This window comes from Rhinatrema bivittatum, chromosome 6 (genome assembly GCF_901001135.1).
Source record: "Rhinatrema bivittatum chromosome 6, aRhiBiv1.1, whole genome shotgun sequence".
Lineage (NCBI taxonomy): Eukaryota > Metazoa > Chordata > Amphibia > Gymnophiona > Rhinatrematidae > Rhinatrema > Rhinatrema bivittatum.
In genome coordinates this window covers 160,041,312-160,059,766 of record NC_042620.1, presented here as the reverse complement: position 1 = coordinate 160,059,766, position 18,455 = coordinate 160,041,312, and the positions used below count along the sequence as shown (strand labels likewise).

Genomic DNA, 18,455 nt, shown 5'->3' with positions numbered 1-18,455 from the left:
CAAGCCAGCTACTCCCCGCTTTGTGAGTGCGAACCCTTTTTCTTCTCCCTTGCCGTTGAAGCAGAGAGCTCTGCTGGATGTGTGAAGTATCAGTTATTCTTCTCCCCTGTCGTTGAAGCAGAGAGCTATGCTGTATATGCATTGAAAGTGAAGTATCAGGCATATTTGGTTTGGGGTAGTAACCGCCGTAACAAGCCAGCTACTCCCCTCTTTGTGAGTGCAAATCCTTTTTTCCATTTCCTCTTGCTGTTGAAGCTTAGAGCGATGTTGGAGTCACATTAAGCATGTGTATGTTTATTGAATAAGGGTATTGTGTCCAGGCAGTAGCCATCATTCTGGCGAGTCACCCACTCTTCATTGGCGGCCTCTTGACTTTATGGATCCACAGTGTTTATCCCACGCCCCTTTGAAGTCTTTCAAAATTCTGGTCTTCACCACTTCCTCCGGAAGGGCATTCCAGGCATCCACCACCCTCTCCGTGAAGAAATACTTTCTGACATTGGTTCTGAATCTTCCTCCCTGGAGCCTCAATTCGTGACCCCTGGTTCTGCTGATTTTTTTCCTACGGAAAAGGTTTGTCATTGTTTTTGGATCATTAAAACCTTTCAAGTATCTGAAAGTCTGTATCATATCACCTCTGCTCCTCCTTTCCTCCAGGGTGTACATATTTAGATTCTTCAATCTCTCCTCGTACGTCATCCGATGAAGATCCTCCACCTTCCTGGTCGCCCTTCTCTGTACCGCTTCCATCTTGTCTTTGTCTTTTTGTAGATACGGTCTCCAGAACTGAACACAGTACTCCAGGTGAGGCCTCACCAAGGACCTGTACAAGGGAATAATCACTTCCCTTTTCTTACTCGATATTCCTCTCTCTATGCAGCCCAGCATTCTTCTGGCTTTTGCTATCGCCTTGTCGCATTGTTTCGCTGTCTTCACATCATTAGACACTATCACCCCAAGGTCCCTCTCCTGCTCCGTGCACATCAGCCTTTCCCCCCCCCATCGAATACAGTTCATTCGGATTTCCACTCCCCATATGCATGACTTTGCACTTCTTGGCATTGAATCTCAGCTGCCATATCTTCGACCACTCTTCCAGTTTCCTTAGATCCCGTCTCATTCTCTCCACTCCTTCCGGCGTGTCCACTCTGTTGCAGATCTTAGTGTCATCCGCAAAAAGACAAACCTTACCTTCTATCCCGTCCGCAATGTCGCTCACAAAGATATTGAACAGGACCGGTCCCAACACCGATCCTTGCGGTACACCACTTAAAACCGCTCTCTCTTCAGAGAAGGTTCCATTTACCATCACACATTGTCTTCTGTCCGTCAACCAATTTGCAATCCAGGTCACCACCTCGGCACTCACTCCCAAGCTTCTCGTTTTATTCACCAGTCTCCTGTGCGGAACCGTATCAAAAGCTTTGCTGAAATCCAAGTATATGATATCGAGCGCTCTTCCTTGATCCAATTCCTTGGTTACCCAGTCAAAAAAGTCAATCAGATTTGTCTGACAGGATCTTCCCCTGGTGAATCCATGCTGCCTCTGGTCCATCAATTCTCCAGACTGTAGATAGTTCACTATTCTCTCTTTCAGCAGTGACTCCATTACTTTTCCCACCACCGAAGTGAGGCTAACCGGTCTGTAGTTGCCTGCCTCTTAATATCTCCTCAGGTTTAACCAAGAATCATAACATGAAATGGATCAACTGAATTATCTTTGTAAAAAAATGTTTGCTTCAACTACTGTTGATTGAAATAGGAAAATAGTACGGTCTGTACTGAACTTTTTTAGTGTGTTAAAAGCTAACATGGAATGCATTTTAATTTCATTTGTGGGCAAATTTAATGATGCTTGTGCTGAACTGTAGTCTTGTCTGAACACACAACCATAAATTAGCATGAAATATATGCAGAAGTGATTTTTTTTTTCTTTTGGAAATGTTGACTTATTCACACTTTCATTGGTCCCAAAGAGGGGCTCCCCAGGACTGTGGCCTCTATCTTGCTCCTTTGGTACCAGCTGTGCTCATTGGAAGGAGGAATCTGCAAGCACTGTGAATCGGTCAGTTTTACAGTGCTTGCTGTATAACAACTGTCATACAGACCTTTTTTTTTTTAAATTGACTGGATGCTGCTTTTTTTTCTTAAACACTATTTTTGGAAAAACTTACAGCCTTTATGTTTTTGACAGACACCCTAAACCAAGTGTAATATGGGGTGGAAAGATTATGGGTGGCAGGGTGCCTGGGCACCTAAAATTTGCCATTTGTTGCTAGTCCAAAAGGAGCCATCACTGCTGTGGCTTAGGGGCTGGAAGGAAAGAAGAGGAGGAAGAAGCTGAATGGAGAGGAAAGCAAAGAAAAGCCAAAAAGGAGCAAAATAACTGAAAAGAAACAAAATAGACACAAGAAAAAATATTTTAAAAATTATGAGGTAGAAAATTATTTTTCCCTAGCTCCTGAAAATTTTGGCTAGTGCCCAAGTTTCCTAAATAGTTTTCCATTCCTGATAGATTATTTTTTTACTTACATTAAATTAATTTTTTTGTTTACTGAAATTCAACATCTTCATGTTCTCTTGCAAGCAGTGAACGTATCATTTTATATTCTGTGCACATGCCAAAAATCTTACAGACTATGGTATAGAACAGCTCCAGGACCTGAACGCAGAGATGCATTTCCATTTATACTTCAGGTATTTAAATATTTTTGTTGCTGAGTAATCTAAAAGTAGGTTTTCTTTATTTTATTTAATTGGTAGAGATGAAAGAGAAGGAAAAGGAAAAACCGAGGGGGACAGCGGTGAGCTGGTTACAATAGATGTGCCTAGATTGATGTTAGTCACCTAGTATGAGGTCAGGCCTAGAAGCAGTGCAAAAAAGACTGTCCTGATCATCAAAAGTAAGAATTAGCAGAGCCACAAGGATGACTGACAATGAGCAGTAGTTTAAAGGGAAGAGACAAAAATGAATATAGGTATTCACATGAAGAGGGGGTGAAGGACACTGGAGGAGCAGACATCAGGAAGGACCAGGTGGAGCTAGAAACAGGAACCTCCCCTTCCATCCCACTCCTCAGCAATAAGTAGGGCGGAGTGGGATGAAAATAGAGATGAAAGATGCTGTAATAACTGAGTGATGTGGGAGGGACTCATGTTTCTAACTTTCTCTGCTTATAGAGAATGAAGTCAAGGACTTCAGCAGATTTATTGGAGACAGGGTAACAAGTTGGAGTGTTCACTTGAAGAACAACAATTAGAAGAGGTGGATAGTGTGCTAAGATTATTTATTCATTTATTGAAACATTTCTTTAGCCGCACATTCTACAAATCACAGCGGCATATGAAAGCCATACATAGTTATTTAAAACAAAACATTAAATATGAAATACAAATCATCGTTAAAGCAAGATATGCATTAATAAAATAGTTATCTTACTGTAGTGTTATTAGGCATCATATCCATAAATGTGCATTGTCCAAATGTGTATTCATTCATGCTTGAACTTATTTTAGACATTTTTCGAGTAGCACTTTACAAATGATTTTGTATTTATACCTAGTTTTTGAATGCTGTCTTACAAGGCCAGGTTTTTAAAGCTTTTTAAAATTCTTTAGCATCTGTCATAATTCTAAGGCTAATACTAAAAAAATACAGTCAGAAATGTAATCTAAAGCACACAGAAATGTTGTCGTTCAATTAATCTCAGCAATAACTGCCTGCAAAAAGGTGAAACAAAGCACCATCGTTAGTTGAAAAAAAACCTCCAACACATCCATTCTTAGCGGTATCTTCTTTTCTTTTTTTGTGTCTTTTTTTGTATATAGTGAATCTTTTTTTTCTGTGTTTAGTGAAAAATATTCCTTAGAGAGTGTCTTCTCAGTAAACTGGTCTTGCAGCTAACTTTTCAAATTTACAAACAAGTGTTGAAAAATATGTTTGCATCAAAAGATACATCTTTGAGAAGCTTAAAGTCTTTAATGTTTGCATCTACTTCTGGCGTCCTGACGTCCAATGCTGTCAGCGTTTTGCCTTCTTAGGGATGCGTCAGGGAAAACAATCAAGGCGGTACTTTGATTTCTATTGTGTGGTAGCTACATGATTCTAAGAATGGCCTACAGGCATAGGGGTAGATTTTCAAACCGCGCGAATTGGCGTACTTTTGCTGGTGCATCAGGCGCAAGCAAAAGTACGCGGGATTTTAGTAGATACGCGCGTAGCCGCGCATATCCACTAAAATCCTGGATCGGCGTGCGCAAGGCTATCGATTCCGTATAGCCGGCGCACGCCGAGCCGCGCAGCCTACCCCCGTTCCCTCCGAGGCCGCTCCGAAATCGGAGCGGCCTCGGAGGGAACTTTCTTTTGCCCTCCCCTCACCTTCCCCTCCCTTCCCCTACCTAACCCACCCGCCCGGCCCTGTCTAAACCCCCCCCCTTACCTTTGTCGGGGGATTTACGCCTCCCGGAGGGAGACGTAAATCCCCACGCGCCAGCGGGTCGCTTGCACGCTAGAACGCGACCTGGGGGCAGGTACGGAGGGCGCGGCCACGCCCCCGGACCGCCCCGGGCCGTAACCACCCCCCCTGGCCCGCCCCCAAAACGCTGCCGACACGCCCCCAAAACGCCGCGCCGACCGGGCCTGCCCCCCGACATGCCCCCGACACGCCCCCTCGCGAAACCCCGGGACTTACGCGAGTCCCGGGGCTCTGCGCGCGCCGGTAGGCCTATGTAAAATAGGCGCACCGGCGCGCAGGGCCCTGCTCGCCTAAATCCGCCCGGTTTTAGGCGGATTTAGGTGAGCAGGGCTCTTAAAATCCGCCCCATAGTGTTCCATAATTTTGGACTGGCCACTGATATAGAAACATAGAAATGACAGCAGAAGAAGACCAAATGGCCCATCCAGTCTGCCCAGCAAGCTTCCACACTTTTTCTTTTTTCTCTCTCTCATACTTATCTGTTACTCTTGGCCTTTAGTAAGCTTTTGGTACTATTTCCCTTCCACCCCCACTATTAATGTAATCTTTTGGTTCTATTTCCCTTCCACCCCGCTATTAATATAGAGAGCAGTGATGGAACTGCTTCTAAGTGAAGTATCTAGCTTAATTGGTTAGGGGTAGTAACCGCCGCAATAAGCAAGCTACTCCCACACTTATTTGTTTACCCAGCCTGTGCTATTCAGTCCTTGTTGGTTGTTATATGAATATAAATCCACTTTTCTTCATTTCCCCCTGCCATTGAAGCAGAGAGCAACACTGGATATGCATTGAAAATCATCTTTTCTTCATTCCCTCTGCCGTTGAAGCAGAGAGCAACACTGGTTATGCATTGAAAGTGAAGCATCAGGCTTGTTTGGTCTGGGGTAGTAACCGCCGTAACAAGCAAGCTACTCCCCATATTTTTTGTGAATGCAAATCCTTTTTTTTTTTTCGCATTTCCTCTTGCTGTTGAAGCATAGAGCACTGTCGGAGTCTCATTTACCGTGTGTATGCCTATTGAATAAGGGTATTATCTCCAGGTAGTAGTAGTCTTTCCCTCAAGCCTCCCTCTCTTCCTTCACATTCTCTAGACTTTATGGATCCATAGTGTTTATCACATGCCCTTTTCAAGTCCTTCACAGTTTTAGTCTTCACCACTTCCTGCGGAAGGGCGTTCCAGGCATCCACCACCCTCTCCGTGAAGAAATACTTCCTGACATTGGTTCTTCCTCCTTGGAGCTTCAAATCGTGACTCCTGGTTCTGCTGATTTTTTTCCAATGGAAAAGGTTTGTCGTTGGCTTTGAATCATTAAAATCTTTCAAGTATCTGAAAGTCTGTATCATATCACCTCTGCTCCTCCTTTCCTCCAGGGTGTACATATTTAGATTCTTCAATCTCTCCTTATAAGTCATTCGATGAAGACCATCCACCTTTTTGGTCGCCCTTCTCTGGACTGCCTCCATCCTATCTCTGTCCCTTATCTCCAGAACTGAGCACAGTACTCCAGGGGAGGTCTCACCAACGCCCTGTACAAGGGGATAATCACTTCCCTTTTTTAATTCAATATTCCTCTCTCTATGCAGCCCAGCATTCTTTTGGCTTTAGCTATCGCCTTGTCACATTGTTTCCCCGACTTCAGATCGTTTGACACTATCACTCCAATGTTTCTCTCCTGCTCCGTGCACATCAGCCCTTCACCCCCCCGTCGAATACAGTTTTTTGGATTTCCGCACCCCATATGCATGACTCTGCACTTCTTGGCATTGAAACTCAGTTGCCATGTATTTGACCACTCTTCCAGCTTCTTTAAATCCCATCTCATTCTCTCCACTCCTTCCGGCGTGTCCACTCTGTTGCAGATCTTAGTGTCATCCAGAAAAAGACAAACCTTACCTTCTATCTCTTCCGCTATGTTGCTCACATAGATATTGAACAGGACCGTTGTATTACAAATCATCCTTGAATGTACTTGATGAATTGAGGGCACATCTATCAACCCAGTGTTTCCAGACCTTAAGGAATGCACAAGGGTATACAGATGAAAATCATCCCCAAGCTAAACCATTTCAGAATTATAAATGATTAGATTAGAAGCAGAACTATTTTGGCAAAGGTGATGTGATAAATGAAAAGAGAAAATGATGGCAGTACTAGGGGAGGGGTTGGAAGGGAAGCAGCAGAGCCGTATCTAGCCTGTGGCCGATGTGGCCTTGGCCATAGGTGACATTCTCTAGGGGTGCCATCTTACGAAAACTATTTGTCTCCAGTCTCCTCCTCCATTCCTCCCGCCCTGGAAGAATATAGCTGCATGGCCCGCAGAGCCTCAAAAACAATTGATCTCTTCCTCCTGCAGGACAAAGAAGAACAGTGCAGCACACACACCTGACCCCTCTCTGCCCCGCCCCGGCAATGAAGAATAGCATTACCCATAGGATCAGCAAAAAACATTGGCCCCCTCCTCTCCCCCTCCTTCCACCTCCCTGCCCAGGTAGTGAAAAGCAGTGCAGCGTCAGGGCTGCCAAAAGCATTGGTCTTTTCTTCCCTTACCCTGCCTGGCAGTGAAAAGTAGCATGGCCGACAGGGTCTCAAGGAGCAGCAATGAGCAGAAACAGTGTGGCCCACATAATGCGAAGAAGCATTGGTCTCCCTCCCAATGCTTCAGCATACCTAGAGGCTAGATGAGAGAATCTGTGAGCATGTGTGTGTATGACTGAGGGTGTGAGAGAGAGAGATGAGCATGTGTGTATCTGATTGAGCATGTGAGAGAGAGCCTATATGTGTGTGTGTGTGTGTGTTATTGAACTTGTGAAAGAGAGGTCTGAACATGTATGTGTGTGTGACTGAGCATGTGAGCGAGGTATGATCTTGTGAGAGAGTCTGTGTGTGTGAATGATTGAGTATGTGAGGGAGAACCTATGAGTATGTGTGTGTATGACTGTATATGAGAGAGAGTCATGAGTGTGTGTGTGTGTGTGTGTGTGTGTGTGACTGAGCATATGAAAGAATGAATGAGTATATATGTGGATAGTTGAGTATGTATGTATATATGAAAGAGCATGAGTGAGAGAGAGCATATGAGTGTGTGTGAATGACTGAGCCTGTATGTATATATGACAGAGATTGAACAAGTATATGTGTGTGTGTATGTGTGTGTGTGTGACCGAGCATGAGAGAGCAAACAAGCATGTATGTGTGTATATGATTGAGTATGTATGAAAGAAAGCATCTGGAAATGAAAATGATCATCTGGGTCTTCTGGAAATAAAAATGTCCCAGGTATGGACAGCAGGGGATTTATTTTTTTATCCTTATTAGTTTTAATTATGGGTGGTATTTGATATATCAGCTGTTTTGAAATATTTTATTGACTTTTGGAAATAGATAGAGATATGAGTTTTTAATTATTGGATATTCTATCCATCAACTGTTTTGAAATATTAAACATTTTTATTAGTATGGTTTTACTATTTATGATTTATGTTTCTTTATTTTATTGTTTAATGTTTTATGAGGAATGGTGGTATTTCTGTCATTCCATAGTTGCACTGCATACAGTCTGGCTTGTTGTGGTTTCCAGTTCATTTTTTGTCTGCATGTTTCTGTTTTACACTTTACAGTATTCTCTGTTAGTAATTTGGTGAGGGTCTGTCTGTGTTCATCGTGTGTACAAGGTGAGGTGCTCTGCAAGCTTTTAGTTTTTGTGCAGGGATCTATAACAATGTTTAATTGTTTAATTGTTCTCTTTTTTTAATAGGAGGTGTTTTGGTGTTTAGGTCCTGGTGTAATATTTGCAATGTTGCCTTTTCATAGGTAGGATTGAATGCTGGGAGTTAGTGCTGTTGTGGTATGGGAGGTTTAATATATTGTAATTGTAATTCCATTTACTCGTGGCTTTCTGAGGGCCAAGCCAACATCTAACATGCGCTACCACAGGCCTAATACCATATATTGGTTCCAAGTGCCTTTATTCTTTTACTTGTTTTTGCAGGGTTTTCTAGTTAGCACCACAGCAATGCATGTAAATATAGTATAAATGTTGTTGTAAGTGATATTTTTAGCTCAGAATGACCTTTTTCATGTAAAATCTGAATAATCTTTAATTGTGTATAGGGAGGGCATGACTGGGAGGGGGTGACACCTAATGGTTGGACTGGGGGGGTTCATGACTGCAGGGTTCTGAAGGGAGCCCTGGTGCATGGCCGCCAGCCCAGGACTGACACTGCAGTGACTGAATTAAAGAAAGCTCAGGGGGAAAAAAAATGCCCAGGAGTTGTGAATGAAGGCTCCTGGTGCCAAGATCTCTCTACTGGTTCTGACTGAGTTGGAAGCCCAAAGGAGCCGGAGGAAACTGCTGGGTGAAAATAAAACTCAAACCCCCTCCATTTTAACAGTCTTCCAGCTCGTGGTGTCGTGTGTTGTGCTCAGGATGAGGACGTTCGTTTTCACTTGGCCATAGGTGCCACATGGCCTGGCTACGGCTCTGGGAAGCAGATGCCAAAACCAGAGTAAAAAAGGCGAGGGGGTTAGAGAAAGGTAGAGGAGAATATGAAACGTGAAGACAGCTAAAGTGAAAGTAGTAGAACAAAACATATTTGAAATATGTGAGGTAAAGTCTTGTCAGGAAAAGCATTCCAGTAGCTGCAATGCTGCCTGTTGCGGTCTGCACCGCTTCCCCTCACTTCCCCGTGACCAGCGCCTACCTCCGCGTCTGGGGACGCCGCACTCCGCGGTCTCCAGGACCCAAGGACGCGCTCAGTTCCATGTGGCATCCGCCATTTGCCTGTCTTTCTCACCGCGGCCTCGCGCACGCGCGCGCGAGTACAGCCACTTTGAGCGCCCAGAACCCGGAAGTCAAGCCCCGCCTGCGCTGATGACGTCACGCTCCGAGACAGATATAACCGGCGTCCGGACGTTCCCTCATCACCTTGCAACGAGGTTCACTACAGTCTTGTAGTTCTGAGTTGCGCTTCATCTTGCTGAGTTCCTGCCGCTGACCTTGGAGTTCCTGACTACGCTCTGCCTGCCGCCTGCCTCGACCCCGGTTCGTCCCTGACTACGCTCTGCCTGCTGCCTGCCTCGACCCGGTTCGTCCCTGACTACGCTCTGCCTGCTGCCTGCCTCGACCCCGGTTCGTCCCTGACCACGCTCTGTTGCCGCCTGCCTTTGATCCCGGCTCGTCTCTGTTCCTGCTTCAGCCTTCAGCCTTGCCTTCACCTGCTTGCTGCGGACCCCGCTCCAGGTTTCTACTTGCTCCTACTCACGTCTGCTCATTTAGAGACTCTATTATCTTTGGACTTCCTGGTTCTCTATTGCTGGACTCTCTCTCTAGTACCCAAGTCCCAAGGTGCCAGAACCCTACGGGCCCCTCCTGGGGGGTTCTGGGTACCCGGGTGAAGATCTTGTGCTAGACTCAATTACCATTGGACTTCCTGGTTCTTTGTTACTGGATTCTCTCTCTGGTACCTAAGTCCCAAGGAGCCAGGACCCTACAGGCTCCTCCTGGGGGGTTCCTGGTTCCCGGGCAATCACCTGGTGAACACTTTGGGCCTTGGCTCCGCCTCCCGGCCTACCCCGCCTCTCGTGGTAGGTCGGCCCAAGGGTCCACTCTTCCACAGCAGTACCCAACTGCAACAGCTGCCTGGGAAAACTGAATTGTTTCTCATTTGGGATAACTTTTATTAGACTACCATAAAAATAATTCAGAGATACAGAGGTGCATGAATTGAGCGCTCATGTATTGCTATATATTTGAGTCAATTTTAATTAGATCAACATAAGAATAGCAGTTACAAGTACCTATAAATCCTTTTTTCTAAGAAAAGTATTCTGTAATTGATTATTTTGAAAAATGAATAGCATCCAGGCCTTTTACACGTAGGCGCGGTCCTGATGCCCATTTTGCAGCCACAGCCTCAAAGAGTGGCAAGGTGTCTTTTTCTAAACAGTTCTTTGGCACCTTACCTGGAGGAGTTTGTTTATATATTTATTTAAAATATTTATTGCCCGCTCTATCACAGTTGGTAAAGAAGGTCCAAAACCTGTCAGGCAGGGTAGGAATCTTATGGTATCTTCCAAGGAGCTCAAATGGATTTTTGGTGTGTGCTCTTCAACATCTTTATGCTTACCTGGTGTTTGAAAATTATGGCTGTATTATAGATTGAATTAAGTTGTCAAATGTAGGGCAGTGCCGTTTTCTTTGTCACAGATTGGGTATTTAATATTTGTGATAGACATAAATGGGAAAACTACAAAAATAAAAGAACTAAAAGGTAAAATTGCCTATATTGTTGTTCTTATGCTGAAAATCAGTCACCCATGTGTTCTATAATATATGATGTTTTTTAAGGTCTTTTCTGTGTATTTGCAGCTATGCTCTATCAGATGAGGCATACAGATCCCTGAGGGACCAGGATAAAGACCAGTGTATTCTAATTACTGGGGAAAGTGGAGCTGGAAAAACAGGTAACAGTTTATTTCACGTACCTCGTGTATAAGAGCTTCAGTTACAGATATGTATGGTCTATTATATTTTGTTACATAGAAACATAGAAATGATGGCAGAAAAGGATCAGTCTGCCCAGCAAGTTTATGGTAGTTTCTGTTGAGCTATACAAGTCCCCCCATTCTTGTCAGTTTCCCAGACCATCAAGGTCAAGGCCCTTGTTGGTTGCTGTTAGAGTCCAATTCCCTGTTACCTTCTGCTGTAGAAGCAGAGAGTAATACTGGAGTTACATCAAGACTTTCATGCTTATTGGTTAAGGGTAGTAAAAGCTGCATCAGCAAGTTACTCCATGTTTATTTTTCCTAGACCGCAAAATTCAGTGTCCTAGTTGTTTTCTGGCTATATTTAATTCCCCTTTTCCTCTTTTCCCCCTGCCATTGAAGCAGAGAGCACTGATGTTGTTGTGGCTTATTTGTAAAAGGTAGTAACTGCCACACCAGCAAGTTACCCCCATATACTCATTTCTTTGTTTCTATCCTCTAGCTTTTAGGGATCTTCAGTAATTATCCCTTGTCCCTTTGAAATCTTTCCCTGTTTTTGTCTTCACCACCTCCTTCAGAAGGGCATCCAGGCATCAACTACCCTCTCCGTGAAGAAATATTTCCTGACGTTGGTTCTGAGTCATCCTCCCTGGAGTTTCATTTTGTGACCCCTAGTTCTACTTATTTCTTTCCAATGGAAAAGGTTTGACGATTGTGCATCATTAAAACTTTTCAGGTATCTGAAGGTCTATCATATCTCCCTTGCACCTACTGTCCTCCAGGGTATACATATTTAGGTCCTTCAACCTCTCCTCATAAGTCATTTGATGGAGACCCCCTACCATTTTGGTTGCCCTTCTCTGGACCGCCTCCATCCTATCCCTGTCCCTTTTGAGATAAGGTCTCCAGAACTGAATACAGTACTCCAGGTGAGGCCTTACCAAGGACCTGTACAAGGGGATCATCACTTCCTTTCTCTTACTAGTTATTCCTCTCGCTATACAGCTCAGCATTCTTCTGGCTTTAACTATTGCCTTGTCTCATTGCTTCGCTGTCTTCAGATCACTGGACACTATCACCCGAGGTCCCTCTCTTGCTCTGTGACAACAGCCCTTCACCCCCATCACATACAGCTATTTTGGATTACCACACCCCAGATGCATGACTGCACTTCTTGGCATTGAATCCCAGCTGCCATACTTTGACCCCTCTTCAAGCTTCCTTAAATCGTGTCTCATTCTCTTTACTCCTTCCGGTGTGTCCACTCTATTGCAGATCTTAGTATCATCCACAAATAGACAAACTTTACCTTCTTTCCCTTCTGCAATGTCGCTCACAAAGATATTGAACAGAACCGGTTACAACACTGATCCTTGTGGCACTCCACTTAACACTGCTCGCTCCTCAGAGTAGGTTCCATTTACCATCACACGCTGTCTTCTATTCATCAACAAATTTGTAATCCATGCCACCACCTCGGTGTTCACTCCCAAGCTTCTCATTTTAGTCACAAGCCTCCTATGTGAGACTGTATCAAAAGCTTTGCTGAAATCCAAGAGGATCACATCAAATGTTCTTCTTTGATCCAATTCTTTAGTCTCCCAATCAGAAAGTCAATCAGATTTGTCTGACAGGACCTTTCCCCTAGTGTATCCATGCTGCCTGGGGTCCAGCAATCCTCCTGACTGTAGATAGTTCACTATCCTTTCCTTTAGCAGAGTCTCCATTAATTTACCCATTACTAAGGTGAGGCTAACCGGCCTGTAGTTTCTGACCTCCCCACTGCTCCCACTCTTGGGGAGTGTGACCACCACCACTCTTCTCCAATCTCTCGGCACCATTCCCCTTTCCAGGGATCTATTGAACAGATCATGCAGCGGACCCGCCAGCACATCTCTGAGCTCCCTCAGTATCCTGGGATGAATGTTATCCGGCCCCATGGCCTTGTCCACTTTCAGTTTTCCTAGCTCTTCCCATACATTCTCTTCTGAAAAAGGAGTTTCATCGATCTCATCTTCACCAATGGTTTTATTAACCAGCAAAGATCCTTTTCCAGGGTCTTCTTTAGTAAATACTGAACTGAAGTATTTGTTTAATATTTCTGCCTTTTCTTCATCTCTCTCCACACATTGATCATTGTCACCTTTCAATTTCACTCTACCACTTTGGACCTTTCTCCTTTCGCTGATATTTCTGAAAATGTTTATCTCTTTGGCAACCCTTTCTTCTGCCTGACTTTTAGCTTTCTCGATTTCCTTCTTCGTTTCCCTCAGTTTCAAGAGATATTCTTCCCTTTGTTGCTCATTTTGGGATTCTTTATATTTCTTGAACACTTTCTTTTTATTTTATCAGCCACCTCCTTTGAGAACCATATCAGTTTCTTATGTCTCTTTCTTTTGTTTACTCTTCTAACATATAGATTTGCTGCCTTTGTAATTGCTCCTTTTAGTTTGGCCCACTGTTGTTCCACCTCTCTCATTTTCTCCCAGTCTTCTAGTTTCACATTCAGGTACGTCCCATTTCGACAGAGGCAATATTTTTGAAATTCAAAACCCGGGTCTTCATATGACTTCCGTGCATCCTATTTGCGATATCAAACCATATTGTTTGATGATCACTAATGCGGAGGTGGGCTCCCACCCAGACGTTAGAGACATTTTCCCCATTAGTGAGCAACAAGTCGAGTATCACCTTTTCCCTTGTGGGTTCTATTTCCTTTTGTTTGAACAGAGCCCCTTGCAGGGCATCAACTATATCTCTATTTCTGGTAGATTCCGCAGAAGGGATTTTTCAATCTACATCCAGCAAATTAAAATCTCTAACAATCAACACTTCTACCTTCTTTCCCACCTTCTGGATGTCTTCGACCAGATCTCTGTCAAGTTCTTCCGATTGAGTTGGAGGCCTGTATACCAATCCAGTTAAAAAGGATGCACCATCCTTTTTTTTAGAACTGCCCATAATGCTTCTTCTCTACCCCACATTCCTTGTAGTTCAGTTACTTGGATACTGTTTTTGATATAAAGAGCTACTTCTCCCCCTTTTCTGTCCTCTCTGTCCTTCCCTTAACAAGTTATAGCCCAGGATGGCTGCAACCCAATCGTGAGACTCCTTGAATCATGTCTCCATGACAGCAACAATGTCCGAGTCCACCTCCACAATTAGGGCCTGCAGGTCTGGGATTTTATTGCCCAAACTACGAGCATTTGTAGTCATAGCTTCTGCTTTCTTTCCCTTGATTTGTTTCGCTTCTTAGACACTTGTTCTGCTTTTTTGAGCTGATTGATTTTTGTTGTTTTCCTCTCCCACATCTTTTATAGGCTTTATTGCTTTCATTGGCCATCTCCTACCACTCCCATTCATTAGTTTAAATGTCTGATAATATATGTTCTGAATTTCTCAGATAGCATCCTCTTTCCTGCTACTGACAAATGTAGGCCATCCTTTCCATATAGCTTTTACTGCTCCATACTCGACCCCAGCCTCCAGTGTATCCAAAACCCTTTCTGTACATCACCTTTGGAGCCAGGAATTGAATTTACCAATATGGCATAGCATCTCATTACCCTTTCCATGAACAGGTAATACTTCTGAAAAGGCAATAGTCTTTGCAGTGTGTCTTATCATCTTTCCTAGATTTTGGAAATCTTTTTGTACTTCATGGATACCATTTCTGTTGAGGTCATTTATCCCCAGTGGATGACAACACTGATATCAAAGTTTCTACTTTCTTCTTCAATGAATTGGACTATCTGGTTTGCATTTCTAATAGCTGAGGATCCTGGAAGGCATTTAACTGTTATGTCAACATCAAAATGTGCTCCCAAATTGGTACCTCTGATTGAATCTCCCAGCATTATCAGTTTTCTTTGCTGACATTTGATTATGTTGAAGGGATTCTGGGTGCATTGGAAGTCTTCACTTTTAGAAATCCCATCAAAATCTGTTGCTGAGGTTTCTTCGTTCTCCAATGCAGAAAAAGCATTTTGTAGGGGTACCAGTGGGGAGAATGAGTGTCTCTTCACAGGTCTTATTCTGCCAGAGCCTACTGTTATCCAATTGTTCCTGGGTTTTTGAATTCTGGAAGCCTGACTTCTCTGTGGGCATGGGGGCTGATGCTCAGTCTGCTGTAAAGTTGGGGAAGGTGGGTGTCCGTTTGTCACATTTCTTGTTCTACAAGAGCCCACTGTAAACCATTTTTTCCTGTGTTTCTGTACCTCTGTGGGAGATGTGCGAGAGATTTTGGATGGTTCAAGGACTGGGAGGTTAATTGAAAGGTGGACCATTTCTCCCTTAGATGAATCAGCTCCATTTTAATTGCATTCAGCTGAAGGCAAAAGGGGCACCCTTTTTTTTCTGCAAATAATAGGCCTTGGGACATAAGCACTACAATTGTTGCATTGAATGAAAGACATTTTGTTAAATACTCATTAATTCCTGAAAGTTATATAGCTAAGGTAAGGTAAAATTTAGGTTCCAGCAAAGAGTTTTAATAGATATTTGATATTAGCCAGTAAAGATTAATAGGTAGAATATGCAATCAAATTGTTTACAAGCAATGTGACAGTTTAAGTTACAATTATGTGGCTTCAATTTAAAGTTATTCCTCACTTTGTTCAGACCCAGAAAGGCAGTTTAATTTGCACACCTTTTGGCTGCAGTTAAAGAAAGTGTACCCTTCATACAGCCAGAGCACACTATTATACAATTCTACCAGTATCCTTGGCTGAATACTTCTACAAATCTAATTATATGCAAATCAGTAAAAGTTCACCCAGCAAAATCTGGAAGCCTCTTCACCCAAGGAAGCCTTGAGTTGAAAGACCACAAAACAAGGTGATACCAGAAGTGTTGCATGACGTTGGAGTAACGAGGTCATCTATGGCTTTCTTGTTCTTACTGTTGATAATTTAATACACTTATTGGCATTTCATCTTCCTTTGGATGACCTTTCACAACGCCATAGGTGGCAATGGGCTTGGGAAAAACCTCTTCTGCATGGAGGTCTTTTCCTTCAAGGACGTGATGCTGTTATGCTTGTGGAGCTGTAAATAAAATAAAGGTTGGTTAACAGTTCTAACACTTCCCCTCCCCCCCAAAAAAAAATACACTCCAACTTTGCTTTCTTTACATTTTGCAGACCCTATCTATAGTTTGAAATTATATAATTGATAGCTTAACTTTGCAGAATGTCGTTAAGCATGTTTGCCTTGATTTCAGCCCTGTTTTCTGAAACAGGCGATGCATGGATGAGGATGAGTTGGGGAAATCTATGTGCTTTCATCCGAGACAGATGTAGTTAACAGTAAGTTCCTCTGACTGCGCAGCGTTTCTTGAAGATTATTTGGCAGCTAACATAGTGTCGTAATTATCAGTTAGTGTTTGGTTTTATAGTCTCTGGCAGGACAGTTGTCTCTGCCTTTCCCCTGGAAAAATAAATATGTGCTCTCATTATCTTTCCAGGCGCTAAAGGAAGGTCATCCCTCGGTTTCTTAAAGAAAATCAAATTGATGCTTTTCAGCTTGTTGCCCCCTTAACTACTGCCCTTTACACAAGGGGTGTGCCAATTCATCTTTGGGAATTTGTAATCTTTGTGCCTTCTGGATATGAAATGTTTTAAATCTGTTAATATGGACTTCTCATTGTATTTAGATTGAGCATTACAGATTAAAATTCATTCTGGACAAATATGTGTGTTTGCAAGTGTGTAAGAGAGAAATAAAGAAACCTATTGTAGATGTCTAAAATTGCAAGGCACTATAAAAGAACCCGTTTATGACTTGCATGTGTGTGTGTATTACAGAGGCTCCAGGTATGGGGGTGTGGGTTTTGCAGCTGCTCTTTGGGGGTGGAGGACTGGGGATAGGTGGGGGTTGGTTGTGTGTGGCGATGAGCTTGGCAGTGAGTGGTGATATGGGTGGATGCAGTGTGGTTGAAGATAGGGGGTGTGGGGGGATGTGGCATGAGGGTGCACCCTCCACTCCCTGCTCACCCAACCCCTTTCCTCCCTTCTATCACCCTCTTCTTTCCTTTTCTCCCTCTCCCTCCTCCATTGTCCCCACCTTGGCCAATAGCAACTCTTCTTCTACTGGAAGGGCCTGGGCTCCCTTACAGGGGCACTGCTCACTTCCTCTGAGGCCACGTCCTCTTCAGTTGGTGGGGCTTTGGATTTGGATTCAGTCACTCACCTTTCCAAATCTGAGTTCAAGGCATGTTACAGTTCAGGTCCTGCAGCTATTTCTCTTCACACGAGGACTTGCAATCTATGTTGTGCCTGAGATTATAGAGAGTGAAGTGACTTGCCCAAGGTCACAGGGAGCAGCAGCAGGATTTGAACTTTGGCATCCCTGCTTCTCAGCTTGCTGCTGTAACCACGAGGCCACTCCACTTATTTTTCCGTCCATCTTCATATTTAGATAGTGGGGACTGGGAACACCACCAGGTATGCTTCTTTTTCTCTCTCTGCTGATGGCTCCTTCATATATGATTTATTTTGTCTGCCTACCTGCTAGTCCTGCCTGTGACATTAGGGATGTGAATCGTTTTTCAACGATTAAAATTATCGTCCGATAATTTTCATATCGTCTTAAATCGTTATAGAACACAATACAATAGAAATTCTAACGATTTATCGTTAAAAATCGTTAAATCGTGTTAGTGCGCACTAACAGAAAATGATACAAATTGACACTTTCCAGGTCAGTAAAGGTCAGTTAAGAATGAATATATATTCCTATTGGCTGGCTGCCCTCTTATCGATGTTACCAAGGTTCCCACTGAGGTGATGGTTGGGGGGATGGGAAATGGAAATGGAAACTCAGGAACACTAACAGAAAATGATACAAATTATTGACACTTTCCAGGTCAGTAAAGGTCAGTTAGGAATGAATATGTATTCCTATTGGCTGGCTGCCCTCTTATCTATTGATGTTACCAAGGTTCCAATTGAGGTGATGGTTGGGGGGATGGGAAATGGAAACTGTTGGTAGTTGACAAAAAAAGTAATGTGATCAGTCAATATGACTGGAACTTGTGCCCTATTCCTGATACCAGGGGTGTTGTGATCTTCCTGCACTCAGTGCCCTATCCCTGATACCAGGGGTGTTGTGATCTTCCTGCACTCAGTGCCCTATCCCTGATACCAGGAGTGTTGTGATCTTCCTGCACACAGTGCCCTAACCCTGACACCAGGGGTGTTGTGATCTTCCTGCACACAGTGCCCTATCCCTATTAATACCAGGAGTGTTGTGATCTTCCTGCACACAGTGCCCTAACCCTGATACCAGGGGTGTTGTGATCTTCCTGCACACAGTGCCCTAACCCTGACACCAGGGGTGTTGTGATCTTCCTGCACACAGTGCCCTATCCCTATTAATACCAGGAGTGTTGTGAATTTCCTGCACACAGTGCCCTAACCCTGATACCAGGGGTGTTGTGATCTTCCTGCACACAGTGCCCTAACCTTGATACCAGGGGTGTTGTGATCTTCCTGCATG

General features: G+C 43.7%; 1 protein-coding gene across 1 annotated transcript in view; it reads left to right on the top strand.

The window, feature by feature from the left end:
* MYO1B (myosin IB) overlaps positions 1-18,455 on the top strand; it is a 367,758-nt gene that overhangs the window by 91,201 nt on the left and 258,102 nt on the right. The window contains 1 exon segment of the mRNA XM_029606086.1: positions 10,844-10,938. Within this exon segment, the coding sequence (XP_029461946.1) occupies positions 10,844-10,938 (95 nt within the window).